This window comes from Semicossyphus pulcher, unplaced genomic scaffold (genome assembly GCF_022749685.1).
Source record: "Semicossyphus pulcher isolate SPU_LCO1_2020_fin unplaced genomic scaffold, fSemPul1.0.p SCAF_17, whole genome shotgun sequence".
In the NCBI taxonomy this organism is placed as follows: Eukaryota; Metazoa; Chordata; class Actinopteri; order Labriformes; family Labridae; genus Semicossyphus; species Semicossyphus pulcher.
This window is the reverse complement of record NW_027211681.1, coordinates 9151457-9172513: the sequence shown is the minus strand read 5'-3', so window position 1 is coordinate 9172513 and position 21057 is coordinate 9151457. Positions and strand designations below refer to the sequence as shown.

The 21057-nt window shown below is 42.6% G+C and overlaps 1 protein-coding gene across 1 annotated transcript in view; it reads right to left on the bottom strand.

Moving 5' to 3' along the window:
* The window catches only part of adgrl3.1 (adhesion G protein-coupled receptor L3.1), a 127728-nt gene that overhangs the window by 45498 nt on the left and 61173 nt on the right, over positions 1 to 21057 (bottom strand). Inside the window, exons 5-6 of the mRNA XM_069666737.1 lie at positions 18388 to 18402; positions 16475 to 17263 (exon numbers count right to left, since the gene is read on the bottom strand). Coding sequence (XP_069522838.1) covers positions 16475 to 17263; positions 18388 to 18402 — 804 coding nt within the window. The remainder of the gene's footprint in view (positions 1 to 16474; positions 17264 to 18387; positions 18403 to 21057) is intronic.

Genomic DNA, 21057 nt, shown 5'->3' with positions numbered 1-21057 from the left:
CTGCAGTATGGATGTTTTTACACGCGCCTCATGCCAGGACAAGAGTTCAAAATCTATTCCAAAGATGAAAAAGTAGTTAAAAGGACTGCGATCAAGCGAAACCGTCTGTTTTTTAAGCGCCGAGTGATGTGAGCAAAGGCCTGCAAGCATAAATAATATTACAGTGACAGACACAAACACATTTGCGGGCATTCATTTACACAGCACTAAATTGCTTTGACAAGGGAGTAGCTCATGTTTCTGATGACTTCCCAATGTTAGTCTTTCATCCTTCATCAACGAAGTCACATGCCAGATCTTTGTTTTTCCCTCGATTAGTTGCTCCCAATTTCAGGACAATAATTCAGTCACCAACAGTTATTACAAAACATGTGTGAGATGAAGCAGTGCAATAATTGCAATAATGCATTTCTGCTAAATCTCAGAGCGAGACAAGTAATTGCTTTGTCCCTCGAACCTGCACAAGGGACTGGGACACAGTCGTGGCTCTTGCTGCCTAACCTGGCAGAAAAAAACATTCTTTCAGAGTCATGCATGATTTATGACACCATGACATCACGAGAGGCAGGAAGGCCACTTAAATGCATATGACACAGTCTTTATTGTCAATATTTCATTGTAAAAAGGCTCAATTATTCACAGTGACCCTCTTAAGGGGACAGAAATGGAGAATGAATGGATGAGATGAGGGGATGAGAGAGGAACGGAGCACGTGTCTGTGAAGTGTTACGGTGTCCTCCTGCGGACATACTATAGCTGTGTGTCTCACTCTATCTGCTCACCTCATGCTGCTTTCAATGGCACGTGGGACAAATCAATATTGCAGGATTGAGAGTTGGATAGAGGGAAGTCATTATTTACTGTTTTCTCTCATTTTTCTTGGATTTCCTTCATTAAATAATTTGAAAGTCATTATGTTTAATAATGTGTGCAGGTGGAGCCGCTGTTCAAAGTAACAATCGCCAACTTTTTCATTTAAATAAATGTCTGTTAAGTCACTATCACTGAATGAGGTAAACCAATGGTGATTGAGCCTACGGCCAACTGATGAAAGTCTTTACATTTGCAGTATATCATATTTTTATGGACTGGAAAATCTCAAGCGGCGCCCAGTTAGTGACGTGTTTTCCATCACTGAGCAGTGGTTGGTCTGTCAGAGAAGATAGGCGGAGCTAAGCAGCTGCACTTCCGGTTTCTGTAAACGTTGCGAGGAAACGGTAATCTGCTATGGCTGAACAAAAAAAGAAAAGGAAACAAATTCGACGCTCAGATGAAGGCAAACAGTCTAAAAAGGAAAGCAACCGTCAGCGAGGAAAATCAAGAGTTACAACCGTGACAAAGGGAGCCAGCTGTAGACGATTGGCTATCTGGGACGTATGTGTCATCACATTTACTAATGCACGCAGGTGGAGCCGCTGTTTAAAAGCCACATGATTACTTTACAAAGAAAGGATTAGCTTTGTCTGTTGATGTGAACACTTTTGTTTTACTTTAAAATAATACTTTATAAACCATGTACTTTTGCCACCGATTCTTCTAGATTCAAGTGAGCGTTAAAGCCAAATTCACACAGTAGGCTTAAAGGCTCATGGGTAACAACCGTTTTTGATTCTCCTATTAAAAAACCCAAAGCACTCTACGTGGATTTCCTAAAGTACACATGAAGGAAAGCAAACAAACAGAGGAAAACAGGCATTAACATTAAGGAAACCTCCTTACAAAGCTAATCAAATAAGGATTATCACAATTTCACATTAAAACACTGTTACAACAGGAATATATTTGTCGTATTCTCAGGTGTTTTCTCATTAACTGATTTAAATTTCTGTCCAATGACAGCTGATCTTGCCAAATAGGAGCAATTCACCCCTGGAAAAAGCCCCTGTCAGTCAAAGCTGGTGTTCTCTGTAATCGTTAGAAGCAATAATATTTGAAATTGGCGCCATAGCTGTGGAGAAAGTTGTACAAACAGCTCGTGGCTTCGCCCACTCTACATTCCTACAACACCCAGCGTGCATTGCACCCCTCCCTCTGAAAGGAACGGCCCATCAAGAGACACTGGAGTGAAATACTACCGTTTTCCAGTCAAGGACATTGATCGCTGCAGGCAATGGCTCAGAGCGGTACAGAATCCAAAATATGACGAGAATATACCGGTGGATTGTTGAAAATATCTTCGGGTCTGCAGTCTACATTTCAAACCTGACGATTTTGAACGAGACATGACATCGGAGGCGGGCGTCCTAGATTGAGGAAGCGTAGTTTAGCAAGCTCCCTGGCCTCCGCCAGATGAGGCGTTTTACGTCGCCTGGCGGAGGTTTTCCAGGGCCCATTGATAAGCGGATGGCGTCCACATTTTTTTTCTACCACAATGGCATTAGCTCCCCATAATAGCATGATAGGACTGAGGTTGAAAATCTGCAAACTGGCCTTACATACTCCACGGCGAACAGCAACTATGAAAAAGGTTCCTTTTTTTGAGGATTGTTCAAAATGCGGATATCACTCTACATGAGTCCTTCAAGCTCTCAAAAACTCAGCCATCCTTAGCTGCCAGTTGGGGTAGCAAAAGTGTGACATTGGCTTCTGCTGCGTTTAGTTGGCCTTCAAGTTAAAATTCTCAATTCACTGATTTTCAGCAGAGGAAAGCACAGGCTTGAACTTGTGTTTCTCTTTCTAAGGGGTTGGTGAGCCTCCGGCCACAATGTGTAATGCATGCTGGTCATTGACATTGAAGGGTTAGAGAGTTTGTCATCTCTCTATGGGGCTCTAGTTCTGGTCAGGAAAGGGGGTCGGGATTGTGTGACCTTGGCACAAGGTGGAATATTTTGACATATTTTTAAGTGCGTTTGGGTTTACTGTATATGCTCTGTAAACTGTTAGGGTGTTATAGTCGTAAACAGGTGCTGGATCTGAAGGGACTTGATTTCCATGAAGTCTGATATGGGGTGTGATGTGCACAAAATTAGTTCACTGCAGCGTTTTGTTAATTGTTGTCATTTTTTGATGGTTTTTTTGTTCCTTGGGGGCTGGTTAGGGAAGGTGTGAGTGTGTTGAAAATGACTGAGTGTGCGAGCATGTGGGTGGTAGAAAAGAGTGGGTGTTTATTTTATTTACTGTGAACAGAAGTTGTCCCTTCCTGTGGATTTTTTAAGTTTAATTAAAGACACTGTCCTTCCCCTCTTTTTCTCTCAGTCTGTCTGTCTGGTTGACTGACAGCCATGTAGCATCCCGCTCCTCCTGTACGTTCTGTTCTCTTCCTCCACAACTCAATGGAGTGTTTCCTTACCTAAACTGTGCAGCTCCCCGTCCCTGAATCACTGCCGCCCTGCCTCATGCATTCTCCACGGAACATTGCCATCAATCATGCGTAGCAGCAGTGGCCTAGGGACTAGCTGTCAATCTGCGTGTGTGTACTTAGGAAACAGAGTGTGTGTGTGTATCTGCACTCAAATGGGAAGCTCCATTAGGGCCCTCTGCCACAACAATAGAAGAGTAATGGTGTGTGTGTGTGTGTGTGTGTGTGAGGTTGATGTCTGCTGTCATTTGAGTACAGGGGGAGAAAACACAGGGTCTGGCAGCTTGAGGTGAGGTTACACAGAAGCCTTTGAGCATCACAGGCAAATGGCCACAGCACTTCACGACCCATCTCTTCCTCCCTCTGCTGTTTTCTTGACATTTTCCACCTGATTTCATTGCTCACTCATAACTTTCTTTCACTTTCTGACCCACTTTTTTTTCTTGCCCAACTCCCAGTTTCAAGTGTGCTCGCCCGTGTCTTTATTTTATTCTCCCTCCTCGCTCGTTTGCAGCATTTGGATTTTTAAAAAAAATACCTCGTAACGTGACAAATTCATCACCAGCATCACTCAGGATGCTGTGAAAGACGCTGTAGGGAACTACAAGAACATGACATAACAGCTTCATGAAACATTTATAGGGAAAAAGGCTAGAGGTTGTACTCATGGGGACTGACATATCTTCCTGCGTTTAAGCTTAGGAAGCCTTGAGTAAATGCGCTCTGACAACTTCATGATGTCAGCTAACATAAACGCTGTGCTCTTCGCCAAGACTGATGCCACAGGAACGAGCATGTGACTCAAAGTGAAAATACAGTCACAAATTCATTTTGTATTTTAGCACTTTGTTTGCCCTTCACACGCATGTGGGTGACATATTTATGCGACCCACTGTTGCATTTGGCCGTACCTTTAATTACAATTTGCTGCGAATCATTTTTTTATTTCATGAAACGAGTGAAAGCTCCAGAACTATCAGCGAACAGTGTGATGAGATTGTTTTTATGCTCTCTGCTCTTTACAAGGTCACAAAAAGACTTACATGAGCTTACATAAAAGAAAACTGTCAGAAAAATTCTGCCAAACTGAGGCAGACTGTGTGGTGTGATATCATTCCTAATTTTATAATTTCACTTTGTTAGTTTTGTCTTGTATGTATAATACAGTATGTATTATAGTATTTTATTATGTATTATTGCGTTTTATATCATGGCCAAGGTGAATACTTGGTTCTGGGTTTCTGGATTCTAGGTTGTAGGGTGTTCTTTAAGTAAGGGATAATGTATAGTGACTAGGTTGTTATGATTTTATTCATTAAAAAATGATTAGCCCATATTTCCGTTTTCCGTTCATAGATAGCTGAAATAGTCTGCTACACTCACATTAAAAGCTGCGTCCATAGTTAACTCTAGCCTTCTTTAAATTAGCTAACCTAGCTGTTGTTACTCACATTAAAATGAGCTAACCTAGCTGTTATTACTCACATTAAAATGAGCTAACCTAGCTGTTATTACTCATATTAAAATGAGCTAACCTAGCTGTTATGACTCACATTAAAATCAGCAAAATTAGCTAACCTAGCTGTTATTACTCACATTAAAATGAGCTATCCTAGCTGTTATGAGTCACATTAAAATGAGCAAAATGAGCTAACCTAGCTGTTATGACTCACATTAAAATGAGCTAACCTAGCTGTTATGACTCACATTAAAATGAGCTAACCTAGCTGTTAGTACTCGCATTAAAATGAGCTATCCTAGCTGTTATGAGTCACATTAAAATGAGCAAAATGAGCTAACCTAGCTGTTATGACTCACATTAAAATGAGCTAACCTAGCTGTTATGACTCACATTAAAATGAGCTAACCTAGCTGTTAGTACTCGCATTAAAATGAGCTAACCTAGCTGTTAGTACTCGCATTAAAATGAGCTAACCTAGCTGCTATTACTCACATTAAAATGAGCTAACCTAGCTGTTATAACTCACATTAAAATGAGTTAACCTAGCCGTTATGACTCACATTAAAATGAGCTAACCTAGCTGCTATTACTCACATTAAAATGAGCTAACCTAGCTGTTAGTACTCGCATTAAAATGAGCTAACCTAGCTGTTAGTACTCACATTAAAATGAGCTAACCTAGCTGTTAGTACTCGCATTAAAATGAGCTAACCTAGCTGTTATAACTCACATTAAAATGAGTTAACCTAGCCGTTATGACTCACATTAAAATGAGCTAACCTAGCTGCTATTACTCACATTAAAATGAGCTAACCTAGCTGTTATGACTCACATTAAAATGAGCTAACCTAGCTGCTATTACTCACATTAAAATGAGCTAACCTAGCCGTTATGACTCACATTAAAATGAGCTAACCTAGCTGCTATTACTCACATTAAAATGAGCTAACCTAGCCGTTATGACTCACATTAAAATGAGCTAACCTAGCTGTTATGACTCACATTAAAATGAGCTAACCTAGCCGTTATGACTCACATTAAAATGAGCTAACCTAGCCGTTATGACTCACATTAAAATGAGCTAACCGAGCTATCCCATTCTGTTTTTGGTTTAATGTTTACGTCATGTGCCATCTTCAGTTTTGTAGATCTTTCTGTCGTAGCCTAAAGTTTTTGCGTCTTTTAACCTCTATTGCTTTCACTCTGCTGTTTTCGTCTCTTTTCTTTTTTCTCTCTGTAAACAGACCAACATCAAATTTACTGGACTTCTTTCGGGATTGATATGACAGTTAGTCCTCCGGAAAGTGTGATTAGATCCGAATCCCTAGCAACGGTCTGTTCTTCATAGCAACTGTCTGTTGTCGAGAAATAGCAGGCCTCAGATTGCCATTCTTAACCACCTTTCTTGACTGTAAAGCACTTTGGGTCAACTCATTTTTCAATGTGATAATTTAATAAAGTGAGTCGACCTGACTTATGATAGAAAGCAGCTGGAATGTTGAGAGTGTTTTTGACTATTGTATTTAACCCCGTTCTATTGTTTGTTTTCATGACCCGTTGCAAGCCCAGGGGATGGTGAGACAATGGCAGGCAGGCAGTAAACTTGTTCCTGGAGTTGTCTATCTGTCACCACATTCATGGGGTCGTAGAGAGGCTGTCAGTCAGCCTGGGATGCTAGCACATGATCATCTGACATGCAGAAAGTCGTGCATGTGTGTGTGTGTGTGTGTGTGTGTACTTGACTGTGTGCGGTGAAGTTTTTCTGTGTGGGGAAGACAGCCTGTCTCTGCCTCTGCTCTGTTGCCGAGAATGCTCTTGTTGACTTCTCGCTCGGTAAACAGAGGGATCGTAAATCCACAACACAAAAGGTAGGAGGAAGGGAGGAGAGGGGAGAGAGAGGAGAGGGAAAATGAACTTCCCCTGGCAAGTTTCCCACATCATCAGAAAATTGCCAGAGTGAGAGAGAGGACGAGTGGAACAGAGGAAAAGAGAAGAGGGATTTGAATTAAGACAGAAGTTTCACAGAACTGAGACCAAGTGTCTATTATACTGGGATCGTCCTCTTAATATGCAAGATGATTACTTTCTTGTAGTTCCCTGAAAAGTTACTTTCTCCTTGCCACTTTGTGCACACACACAGACACGTACACACACACACACACACACACACGCACCATCCTGAGCAGTTGGGAGGGATGAATCCAGAGGGGTAACAGCAAAATGATAATCTGGAGGGCACAAAGCTTTCTAGGTTGGATAGCAGCACAGACAGTGAATAGGGCTGCATACTGCGATAACGCACTACCCTATGGCTGAAGTGCACACACACAAACACACTCACTTGTACAGACACTTTCAGTTAAGTTGTGCGCCAAGCTCACACACACAAATGCATCTAGATACACACACACTTAAGTAGAAATTTACTTTCCACTTGCGATGCAACACACACACACTCACTCACACACACACACACAGGGCTCGTGGCGAGCGGCTCGAGCATGCTGATAAGACAGAATGGAGCACTTCAAAGCAGTGATACTTCCAGATAGAAAACAACCTCAAGTAATAGAGCCTCCCTCAAAATGGCCGCCAGGCACCGCCACGTTCCACAGCTAATGTGTCACAGACAGACACATCACCGCTTAGCCCTGTTGGCTTACTAGTTGCATAATCATGTCTTCCCCCTGCTGAGTTTCGAGACACCTGCAGCAAGTTTGCCAATTACATGCGGCTCTCTTCATCAGGGGAAGTTCCCTTGTTCAAAGCAAAAAGCTAATGGGACGGGCCAATTGTTGGGGGGGGTTGTTTTCCTGTTTAAAAAAGAGGGCATCATCGGCATATTCATAATAATCCAGATTTTGTCCTCTCCTATTCCAGACATGCATTGAATTTATGTTACATCTAGGTGGACAGGTGCAGTTCGAATATATAGCAGGCATCCAGCAAAATCCTATTACTGTGTTAGAATGAGAACTGTAGCCTGGGGCTATTCAATATTTTACCCCCCCCATAATTCATCACCATGGCCAATCATTCAGAGATTAAGATTGTATCCGATCCGTAGGCCACTTCTGTAGACATTTAAAAAATTGAACTGTGTGTCAAGGCTACAGTGACACACTCTGCCCATTGCTTTCGCCTGTATTTACTTCCTGTGTGGCTGTGGGTTTCCCTTCCACCCTGTTGTCCTGGCTGGGCCTGCTTAATTTGGCATCTGCTTTTTGGCAGAAGAGAAGAGGTGCGGAGGCCAAACGCACGCCGAGGGCCTGGCTGGGGCAATCCAATCGATAAGGACACACTGCAGGCAGGGAACAGGTGCAGCAGACTCTCCGAGGCATAGTTCAGTCTCTGCTGAGACGGCTGTGTCGTAATCTATTTGGCCAGGAGGGAGTGAGTGCAGGGAGGGAGAAGGCAGAAGGTAAAATACGGGGAGGAGAGAGGCTGAAATTGACAGCAGGAGTGTCGACTAGGTGTGAAAGACTTTGTGTTTGTGTTGCTTGAATTACATTCTTGCTGGTTTGCAGGATTGTGGGTTCTTTTTTCTTTGGAGCAAAGTTTGACTTCGACATTTTTTCATTTTAGAAATCAGATCAAACGAAACAAATATTAAATATTCTGATTCTAGTTTCTAAACACAAAATAACACTTTACTTTACGAAGTACTGGGGGAACCACATTTTAAATTCAAATGTACTGTTTTATAGACAATCATAAACAAGGAAACCTGCTTTGCTTTTTTACACAGCTGAATTATCTCGAGTGGTTTGAACAGTCGGGTCTGTCAAGGGCTTTGCACACAGAGAGCACGCACACTCACACATACACAAATAAACACACACACTCACAAAAGCCAGAAATGCTGATGGTTGGCCTAATCAGCGATCTGGTGAAAGAGGGTCTCCACTTCAACCATTAACTCTTGTTTTTCTTCCCCACTTTAGTTTGATTCCAACATTTCCTGCACTGCTTAGCCCTGCCGCTTGATTGCAATCTGGTGCCAAGGAAGGAAAAAGGGGAGAGGAGAGGAGAGCAGATGAGAGGAGAGCAGAGGAGAGAGGAGAAAAGAAAAGATGAGAGGAAAAGAGCGTACCATTAAGAGGAGGGGGAGGTTGGTGTAAATAAGAGGAGAGGGGGTTAAGACAATAGATACTCCATGCTTGACTTCCTAAGGAAATGGAACACTGTGATTCCAGCCATTAAGAGTTCAAAGGTCAACCTTTAGATTTCCGTAAACTGACAGAGTGGCAAATAGAGGTCATCCCTATAACTGTGTATTCAGTAGATTGGCAAAGAATGCCAGCGTTTGATTACTCTCTAATTAAGATTGAGTATATCACTGCTGACACTTTTAATATGTGGCTGAAGTAAACAATGGATCGAATAATTGAGTTTTTCATGTGGATTTTTTTGTATCTTTCAACAGTAAAATGGTTGCATTTTGCTCAGCACATTTAAAATCATCGAAAGCAAGGTCACGTCTGAAGAATACGTTTTCAATTTCTCATATTCACGGTTATCAGTTATTTTTTCTCTATTCGTGATTGTTTTGTGCAGCACATTTTAAAAGCTGGGGAAATAAGCTGCACAGTTTTCTGTGCAAAAGGTTGGTGACTGATTTTGAGCAACAGAACTGCTGTGACAGATGTTTTCAAATTATGCAAAAAATTGTGTGACCAATTATACCAGTATAAAATGCAGAGAGAGGTATGTTATTGTGTTACAGTATTTTACCCAGACGATGGAGCTACCTGCTTGTTAAAGTAACAATCTCAAACTTTTTCATTTAAATAAATGACTTTTAAGTCACTATCTTTCACCGAATGAGGTAACACAATGGTGATTGAGCCTATGGCCCGCTGATGAAAGCTGCATTTGCAGTATTACAGACTGGGTGTCTGTGGCAACATTCGTGGAAAAAATCAGTCCAGATAGTGACGCGTTTTCCATCACCAACAGTGTTTGGTCTGCCAGAGAGGGTAGGCGGAGCTAAGTGGCTGTACTTCTGGTTTCGGTAAGCATTGCGAGTAAACAGTAATCTACTATGGCTGAACAAACAGTCCTTTCCTCGCTTTACTTTTTAGACTGTTTGCCTTCATCTGCGTCAAATAGTCTAAAAAGTAAAGCGAGGAAAATCAAGAGTTAGACAAAGGGAGCCAACCGTAGACGTCTGGTCAAATCGGGATGTGTGCTCCCATAATTCCCGATTGTCCCCAGTGACGCTCAAGAGCACGAAAGTGAAATATTCGAGATTAGAACTTTAAGGGGTGATGTCACACCTCCGCATTAAACTATTTACAATACGCCGCAGTGCTGTTTTCCTCGCTGTTTTAACAAGGAAAACTAACTTGATTGTTGCTAACGCTGCATCACGGTCATGCACCGTCATGACCGCCATTGCAGCCGCCACCCTCATAACAATCAATGTCACCGTAGGCTGCCAGCTACCGTTAGCTACAGCACCGGGAGCTAGCAGGATTGCAAACTCAACATGGCGAAAAAACAGATGGTAGGTTTGTTTGTGTTTTGAATGTGTTTTAAATGAAAATAAAGTGAAATAGTGTTGGAATAACTTGGACATGTTTATATCAATAAATAGCTATGGTATACCCCCAGAAACAGACTGCCTCTTATATTCTGGATTTTACGGAAATAGCTCTTACATTGCAGTCTAACAAGTAATCATTGTAAGTCATTATTATAAATTATGTTAACCAGTTTTAAAACGGTGTACTCTTTTCTCACTCTGTTTTACATCTTTAACACTCTCTCTATATGACAGAACAAAAATACCTCCAGGGTTGTGCAGGAAACTTTTATAATTACATACCTTCCCTTTTGCACTAATTTCAGTGCACTGGTGCTATCCTGTAGGATATGCAATCACATTGTCTCACATGAACCTGAGAAATTAAGTAGATGATCACCTTAAAGGGCTAAAGTGGGACAGCACTTAGAGGAGAATACATTAGAACATGTTGAATTTAAACCAAAGATGAAAGAACAGAAAGTACAGAGAAGGAGGAGAAAATGAAAAGGAAATGAACAGAAGTGAAACACGGGTGAAAAAAATATAGGAACAGCAGTTTGTACTAGTTGGTTTCTACTCCTGTTCGCCCCTCCCTTCCCGAAGATGCAGATAACATGAATAATTTTGCGACTTTGTTGGGAAAACTTTTTAAAGTGTGGCAAGGCAGACTGGAGGTTATAAATTATTCAAATGTTTCATCGGAGCCATGCCGCTTGCGTAGGGCAGGCCTCTATAATATGCATGTAAGAAGACATGATGAAACAACTCCATGAACAGTAGAGAGAGTGAGAGAGTGTTTGGGGAGTGTGGGGTGGGAGGAAAGGGTAATACAGAGACAAGTGACTTTGACTCTGACTCTGTGTAGGCTTTCTCGCACTAGGCCTCTATAATATATACATCTAAGGACACTTCATGAAATAGCCTTTTGTGATGTGGGAAAAGAATTGTGCGCAGAAAAGGAGGGCAGATTAGGCGGGAGATAAGGACGGCAGAGGAAAACAAAATGTTAAAGAGAAAAGATATATGAGATTCCTGCCATTGTGTGTGTGTGTTTGTGTGAAAGACGAGGAGAGAAAGAATGAGTATTTAACAGACAAGAAGAAACACAAACCGACAAGAGGAAACAATAAATGTAAGGAGGCAGTTTACCTTCTTAAACGCCATGGGAGCGAGAATATGCATTTCAAAAAGACCTTTTTCTGCTGCATTCTGCATCGACGGTGTGATGGAAAACATGGGAGTAGATCTTATATATTATCTCTTGGCCTAAGGTGAGCTAAACCTTGCTTTTTTTCTCCTACTCCTCCCGCTTAAAGCAAACCTCATGTTATACATTGAGCTTGACAAGACATTTACATTTTTGCACACTGGGATAAATTCAATACTTCTTTCCATACTGTATTTTTTAAGGGATTCTTTTCCTCATACCTTTCCATTTTCTTAAAGGGCCAGTTCGCCAATTTTCAACCTCAGTCCTATCATGCTATCATGGGAAGCTAATGTTTCCATTATGGTAGGAAAAAAAATGCAATTTGGCTCTGTGCCTTTGGAGGACGCTATCCACTTCTCCAATGAGCCCTGGAAAACCTCCGCCAGGCGACGTAAAACGCGTCATCTGGCGGAGGCCAGGGAGCTTGCTAAACTACACTTCCTCAATCTAGGACGCCCGCCTCCGATGTCATGTCTCGTTCACAATCGTCAGGTTTGAAATGTAGACTGATGACGATCCACCGGTATATTCTCGTCGTATTTCTATAGCCATTGCCTGCAGTGAAAACGGTAGTATTTCACTCCAGCGCCTCTCGCTGGGTCGTTCCTTTCAGAGGGAGGGGCACAATGCACGCTGGGTGATGTAGGAATGTAGAATGGGCGAAACCACGAGCTGTTTGTACAACTTTCTCCACAGCTATGGCGCCAATTTCAAATATTATTTCTTCTATAGATTACAGAGAACACCAGCTTTGACTGAGGGGCGAAATGCTCCTTTAACCTGTCTCATCACAAACACCAAAGCTAGAACTCTGAAGAAAAGTAGTAGTACATAACTGGCAAAGTTACATCTTAAATTTGAGATATATCTGCTCAAAATATAAACTAAAGAGTCCTTGTAATGTATTGATGTTGTTATACCAAGCCTTACTGTACATTAATAGAAGATAGTATGATGTATTGAAGTATATGAGTTTGCTAAAGTAACATAAAACTAAACAGATATATGTGCTCACTGAAGATTAAACTTTTAAACCGTCCAAACGGTGACAGTGCAGCAGAAGCCCATCCACAGAGCCCGGGCTTTATGAGCCAGTTGGAGAGACAAAACACAGTAATTGGTGCTTTCTGTGTTGTACTCCAATTACACTAAAACCTCAGTGGCCTACCTCAGCCTTCTCTAACTCCACGGCCCATTTCCTGTCTCATTTTTTTTTGGGAGTTTGAGAAGTCCATATGCGCTGAAACAAAAGCAGGGCGAGCATTACGCTACATCAGTAATGAGTGGAAACCCTCGGAATGGCCCCTTTCCTCGGCCTGTTTCCTGGACTGACTTAGGAGAAGGAACAAAAAGAAACAGGGCTGGATACGTTTGACCACAGTCACCTCACAGGATATGCTGAATGTATCATGATCCTACACAGAAAGACACCTGTGTAAGGGAGATCTAAAGGAATGAAGAGGCAGATAAAGGGGTCAAAAAATTGTGAAACTTGACTGAATCGACTTTTTCCCGAAGAATGAGAAAATCATGCAGTTAAGCCAGTTAATTTATTCCTTGTCTTCATTGAGTGAGGGAGCGCAGCGAGGAGGAGAGTAAAGGAGTGGGGCAGCATTGATTGTATGTATTTATCTCCCGCTGGTCAGCAGTCTGGCTTGTTGCTGTGCACTGGAGGTCATTCTCCACATTGAATCCCCATTGATCTCCTCTTTAGAGCCTCCTGAGACACCCAGAGCTCCATTATGAGAGTGATCACACTCCAGAGTGAACACCAATAAACACGTATGCACACTCATGAATAGAGAAACACAAACTCATACTGTAACTACATTAGCACTTTACAACGTGGGCAGGCACATCATTATGCATGCATGAACACACGCATACACACTCTTTTTTTTACAGCGTGGCCTCCCTTCACACACGCACACTGATCGGTAGAAACTTAGTTTTACGCTGCCTCTCTCTATAATTCCTTGTACTGCGCTTCTAACTGCGTGTAAGAGCATGCATTAATTCAGACATCATTTAATAAGACACGCAGCCAGACTGCCTTGACCACTCCATAGAAAGGTGCTGAAAGGCAATTAGGTTGGGCAAATAGCCCTTCAGGCTCCAGGGGCCTAAGCCCTTCCATCCAGAGGAGGAAGGGAGGGGCAGGAGGACTCTAACCTCACATCAGAGTTGAAACAGACGGACACAGAAATGGGCTGTGGGCTGATCCAAATGACTCAAACTGCGAGCTTGATTCATGACGCCTCGGAACAAAAAATGGGTCAGACACAGCAAAGACAACACGGCATTTCTATTCCGATAATGCCTCTAACACGGCCTTAAATGGAACATCGGGTAGCAGCGGGTATGCCAGTCAATGCATGGATATCATAACCAATTAGCCACCAAAAATCAATTAGTTTCATGTAAACTGACCCTTCGCTAAGCCCTTCCCTTGAACGGTCGCTGTCCAATCCTACGTTAGCAACCGCTAGGGGCGGGAGGCCTGTCAAGCTTTCTGATGCCATAACGGTGTGCATGTTGAATCTGCAAGTCGGACAACAGATTTCCTCAATGTTGAGAGGCGGGTGTCATATTTTTAGGCTTTCGTTAGCCAAAAACTCGAGAGGAGAGATGTCGGACATGGATTATAAATTGCAACTTAATCCATCGAAGATCAACAAAAACTCCTTTGTTTTCTCCAAGGTAAGACGCTAACTAAGTGGCTGGGTTAGCACATAAGCAAACAAAGACGGTTGAATATTTATTATAAGCTAATCCAGATCCAGTGTATGGATCAAGCTCACACTGTGTGAGCAATATCCTGACGCGCTTCAAACAAAATGAAAAAGTGGGATAGTTTAGTTTTGTTAGCAACGGGCTGAAACATATTAGATAATGAAAGTTATAGGGAGTCATAACTAAACATTAGCTTAAAATAAAACTAAATATTGACCCGCTGTGTAAGAATTGTTGTTCCTGTAAGACATGGGCTGCCTGGCGCTCGCATTGCCTCGATTTTTATGTCCTCTTCTTTCTCAACACTCCGCTGACAAATCATATTCTGGATGTAGCTTTCAAATGCGTTTTGTTGTCCTTTCTGTCTACTTCTATTTGATATTTGGGATCTATTTTACCATAAATTTGGTATTATTTCTCTTGGAACATCTCTCTGCTATAGTTGGAAACGCCGTACTATTTACATGCTGGTGCGAAAGCTTGACAGGCATAGCAACAGCAACCAATGGGAGCGGGACTTAGCGAAGGGTCAATTAAGGTATATAATTATGTTTTAATTGCACTGGCACAGGAGGGGTACTGCGTTGGCCAGTGCCCAATTCTAAGTATGGGAATCGGTATCGGGAAGTAAAAACGGTATCGAAACATCATTTCTAAGGCTGACCGGATGTTTCAAAGTGTCAATCGTTGCCATGGTAATCAACGGCAAAAATCAGTATTCTAATATATATATTTTTTCTTTTTAACCCCACAAAGAACAAAATAAGAATTAGCCCAGTAAATAAGAATTAGCTTATTGAAATAATAACCCAACATTTATCATTGTAGTGACTTATAAACAATATATCTAAATAAGCCGCGGGTGAACACGTTTCAGATGCGTGTTCTGGGATGAAAATAAATCAATGTCCATGCACTGTTCATCTTTCGATTCTATGATCCATTCTTTGTCAGCAGCGAACAACAAAATGCATCTCCAGGTCAGTCAGAGAGAGCTGAAATTACTGTAATAATAATATAATAATTATAATCTTCTCAATTCACTTCTGAAGAGTATCTTAGTCCTCTGCACGGCCAGTGAATCTATGTAGTGTCCGGTCTCATACAGAGGGACTGTTCAGGACGTTCATGCTTGTGTACTGTGCTCTTTTTTCCCAAAATTAAATTAATTAAAGTCTGTCACGACTGTTAAAACAGCCGATGCCTCCACAGGTTCTTCCCGATGTCCTTTACATCGTTTTCAAAAGTAAAGTTACACAGAAAGTAGCAGTAAATGTAGAAAATTTTGACACTTTTGAGGACAGCATGCGTTCAAACGCGCAGACGTTGTAGGGAGACGCCACTGCAGTAATGGCAACTGCCGGTAGTTTGCCAGATTAGTGTATACTTGTAGCATTGAGCCTCCGTGAGTGATGAAAACCTTTCGCTGCAGCCTCATATGAATGGTACATCAACAAATACAATATAAGGAATGAGTCAAACACAGGTTCAAGTATCTTCAGATTGACATAATAGTCTTGTACGAAAGCGATATCACTTCCTTCTTCCCTTCACACACTCCTGACTTCAATCTCCAGGAGTGCATTATGATTTGTTAAAACGCTGGGGGAACTAAAGAAACGGCGGGCAAATGGTTTAAAGGCGAGAGAGGCATTGACTGTATGTAAGGCTCAGTATAACATCATTAGAGATCTTTTTCTAAAGGTAGAGATCAAGGCAGGCTTTATGGCGTCTTTGGGAGTTATTCTTTGGTTAAATAAAGCGTAAAATAAAAAGCAACTCTGAAGACACGAATATAATTAAATGAAACTGGCGTATTATCCAGGACAAAGTTTGTTTGTTTGAAATTGTGAAGACATGCAGATACCACGGGGTGTGGTGGAGGGGGAACAGTCATAATTGAGAATTGTGACAGCACAGATGGTGATTTTCTTTTCCTTCCTTTTTAAGTCATTTTGCAGAATTAATTATTGAAGGAAGATTAGCGGCTGTAAGTATTCCTTATGTCACAACAAAAAAAAGCCTTCATCATAATGAATATTGAAATGAATGAATATTAAAAGCACTACAAATATGCCAAGGTAGTTCATCTGAGGATTAAAAAAATCACATCACAGCTTGTCCCATTAATTTAGTGGGCAAAGGTGCCCAAACCTGCATCTTTGTTTGTGTTATAACGTGTAGAACTTAAAACACATGAAGAAGAAAAAGAAAGAGAAAGAGAAGGAGGTTCGGACTTACCATTGTTGCCAAAGTCCAGCGAGTACTTGACCACGTGGTAGTTATTCCACACGTACAGCAGGTTGTCTCTGGGGTTGTAATCCACTGCTGCGATGTACTGGTACGAATTAGGGAACGGTATGTTGACCGTCATCTCTTTGCTCTTATCGGTGTTGTACATGTAGTCGATTTTGTTCCCCGTCCCTTCGTTGTCGTCGTCTTCGTAGACGGTTTTGACCACGTACAGGACGCCGCAGATCATGAAAGCGTTGGAGGCCGAGCGCTTGTCGTAGCTGGTGTCCCATGAGCCTTCGATGCGCAGGGTGTACGGGTTGAGCTGGCTTACAACGATGCGCCCGTTGTTCTGCTCTGTTGCATAGATCACCCACAGTCCATTCTCGTCCACCGCTAGGTCAATGTCCGACTTGCCCCCCCAGCGGTACGGCGAGGTGTCGTGGTAGTTGGCGTTGGCGATGATGGCCTCGCCGCTCTTGATGCGAGTGCGCAGGTCGAACTTTACAATGTTGCGTGTGCGCTCCTTGTTGAAGAACAGCGCGCCGTCATAGACGACAAAACCGGTCCCATCCACACGATGCGGGAGCTTGTAGGTGGTGGTGGGACGCCCTGCGATGAAATCCTCCTTGGACGAGTACTCTGTCAGCGTGTCTGTGCGGTACGGTGTCCAGGGCATGTAGTAGATCTTGTCTGAGGCCTGCAGGGGGTCTTTGCACCAGGCACCCGACTGGTGATCGGACTCAAAAAGATGCTCACTTTGGTAGACTCCTCGCAGAATGCCGGGGCAGAGAAACACTGAGGGACAAATGGCACAATTTTCACATTAGATACATTATAATGCGTGGCTGTAAAATGTCAACTATTCTCTGTGGATCTGCTTACAGCGCCTGTGAAATGTTTGCCTCTTTTCATAAATGTTTCATTGTGTTTTAACTTAACCTTAAGCGCCAGTGAGTGACGATGACATGATCGGCTTACTGTGTTGTGATTTGGATGTTGTATAGTCACTGTCATTCTGAAGCACGGCAACAGCATGCCTTCTATTCAACAGATAATACCCTGCTCTCATTGCTAAGAGAAAAAGAGAAAATGGCACATTTTGTTCTACTTCCCTCCTTCCCTCTATTCCCATTCCTCCCTCCCGTCCTCCCTCCCCGGCTCCTCATTAGTCTCATAGCTCTTTCTTCTCTTCTCTCCCTTTCTGTCTCTGTCAGGAACAACCAACTGTAGAACTGAACACGTCTTTTATCGCCTGCTGTTTCTGCAATTGTTACGATAATTCATTCCCCACCCCGCGCTCGGTATTCCCATTTTGGAATACTGGGGTCATGTTTTATGAGGGATGTGGGAGACGTAGTAAATTCTGGGAAGCCGGTGCGACCGGAGTCGTGGGGACCTTTGTAATTTAACTGGAATGTTGTCACACACAGGCAAAGAGACGGGTCCAGATGTGCATTGTGGTTTTCCCATTCTCCCCAATAATACAATTCCAGATCAGACGGACACGGCTGGGAATATTGATTTAATTTTCATTGACTATTCAAAGCGCTGGCAACATTTTCCTATCATGGGGAAGCATTTGAAATATCAAATGTCAATGTAATTCTCTGTTCATTGGCTCATCATAAAAAATGTGCTCGACCCGTGGAGAGTTTGTTAAGTGACATTCTACACGATACCATGGAATAATATGGGCCTGGAGTGTGTCTAATGAGAACCAGTGTTTCCAAATTGCCTCTATATGCTGAGATCAAGCTGTCTTAAAATAGCAGCAGCGACTTTGAAAGAGATGTCATTCTGCCACGAGGTACAAAACGCTCCAGGCGCCGGCATCAAAAAAAGTGACACCCAACCCCAGATTTTTTTTGGAGCGCATGTGTGCATTTGTGAATGAGGGCGTGCTTGTTTTACAGACTCACCTTTTTGTTCGACTTCTGCGTGGGCCATAGAAGGGGGGGGCACAAAAAAAAGAGAGAGAAAGAGACAAGAGACAAAAATAGATTAATGATGCAATAATAAGGAAATCGTGATAATACAATATCAGATCTCCATAATCGTTCTCATATTTCATCCTAACCTTGTGAGAGCGCCAGGATGCTCTCCATGTGTGATTGGTAATAACATTACGTAAGCGTCTGAGGAGACCGCGCTGCAACGGGGAGGCTATCTGACAGTAATGCGTCTCACATATGTCACACACATATGGGGGGAACAGACACACACACGTGCCATGCAGGCAGAGAGAGGAGGAGGAGGGAGAGCGAACACAGAACGTGATACGACAGAGTGTCTATTGTGGTCCTTATCCTCACAAAATACAGCGCTACAAAATGACCTGAGATAATAAGCTCTTTAATATATGCTAATAGCAACAGAGCAATGAAAACCAGAAAATTGATTTGATTACCGGGATTGCATTTCAGTGGACCAGCCAAAACCGCCACATTAACATGCCTTCTGAAGCACAGTGGGTGAGCGAAATGCTTTGTGCACGTCACCTACTCTGTGTGACTCTGTGTATGAGTGTGCAATCATCTGTGTGCGGAGGTGGGAGCATACTGAATGCACTAGGTTTGCCTCAACCCCAACACCAATTCTCTGTCTATTATATTCAAAGCTTTATCCTCAGAGCTGCGACGGAGGGGTGCGCATGTTGCCCCGCAATGAAATGTGCACACTTGCTTGGAGACTCTTAAACATATGAATTCTATTCCACCTTGCTCCCAGGGGGACTGAGTGGAATGTGAACATGGCAGAAACCTAATCCTGCAGACGGTGCCCTTGTGTCTTTCGAGACCGTTAGAGACCTGCTGAATGGAACTGGTCCCCCGAGAGGAGAGGAGAGGAGAGGAGAGGAGACGGGCTGAATCCTCACAGGACAAACATTTGGAAGGACTTCCGGATGCCACATGTTTATATATAGCGCAAGTGCACTACATATTGCACAGTACATGCATAAATTCTTGAACACATTAAAGCAGAAACTCCTCACCGACCACAAGATGTATACAAACACATGTGGCACAGAAACACACAGTTGTATGCACGCACACACATACACACACAAGAAAGCATTAAATCCTCTGCTCATGAAAAATGCATGGTAACTAGTGCGGCTTAGCACAACTCCCGATAAATAAGCAATCTCTGGAAGGAGATCGTGTTAAACCTAAAACAAGTGTGTACATATGCATGTGTGCGAGTGTGTGTGTGTGTGTGTGCTGAAGATATAAAATGGTTCACCACAAGGAAGGAAGCAGTTCCCTTGTGAGAAAAGCTGGGAAAGAGAGCAGATAGTGTGTCTGTGCAGGGCGGTGTTGCACGATGGAAAGACTGATATTGATGTAGCAAACTCACACACGCAGGCTCGCGCACGCACATTTAAACAATACAAAGAGACACATTTTGGTTGAGAAGACGAGGATTAATGACACCGAACAACAAGGGCTTCACACCGCCTGAGCGTATTATAGAACCTCCAAGACACAAAGGAAAACACGCAGAGTTCAAGGTTGCCGGCAGCTAATAGATTTAAAATGAAAAAGTGTGGCGGCAACAAGTGCACCGACTGGCGCACAAAATGTCAAACAAATGTCATTCAATTTGTGTTGCTGCTCGTTGTTTCACTAGATTAGTGGATGCCTTCGTCGGTGACCTCGTTGCAATATTTTTTCGAGGCACCTCTATTTTTATTCTGCATGACGAGGGTTAGAAATGAAAGCTTTTCACAAATCACACTCATTCATCTTGCAGGATTTGCCGGAGTAGGTCGGTGAGATTTTTTTTTGTTCAAAGGTCTTCTCAAGGTTAGAAGATGATGAAACGGATGAGAAGCCTTTGGAGCTAGTTCAGCACAGAGGGTGGCTATAAGAGGAAGAGGAGCGGAAATATGGACTGTGACAAGTTGCCAGAAAATCTCCTTGTTTCCCCGAAAACGTCAACAAGAAAGCATCTTCCCTCCATCTTTTGTCATAATTGAATCCTGCAGAGGTGCGCCGTGTTTTTATCTATCCCGTATCTTTGACTGATCATTTGCAAAACCACTTAGACTGCACTACTGAATAGTTACTTCTGCAGCCGAAAAACAGCTCATTTGTTCCTAGCGAGGCTTTGAATGAATATTAGAAAACAATAGCAGAACAAAAACACTAACAGCAACGCTCTGTTGTGAAAATGTTTCGCCTGTCTAGTTTCACATTCATTAAAAATCGTTTAAATATTCATTAATATCTGCGCTCGTATCTTCTCAATTTCTCTACATTTCTTTAATCACATGAGCAGCTCTGACTCTGTACGTCGGATGCTTTATTCCCTCTCTCTTTCCATTTCTATTCCTCATATAGACGCAGTGTTAACCTGACTGTGCTGCAGTGTAAAGATAATTAGCATTTTTATTGAAAGCATATGGTTTATTAAGGAGGTATTCATCTAGGAAGAAAATGTGCGTGTGTGTGCTCATGAGTTTGTGTATATGTAGGGTTCGGGCACGCTCCCGTGCGTGCTTCTGCAGACGAGTGGCGACAGCAGCCTTACCACTATTATCTCTGATCTCCAATCAGCTCAGCCGGCTAAAGCCCAAGGTCATTTAT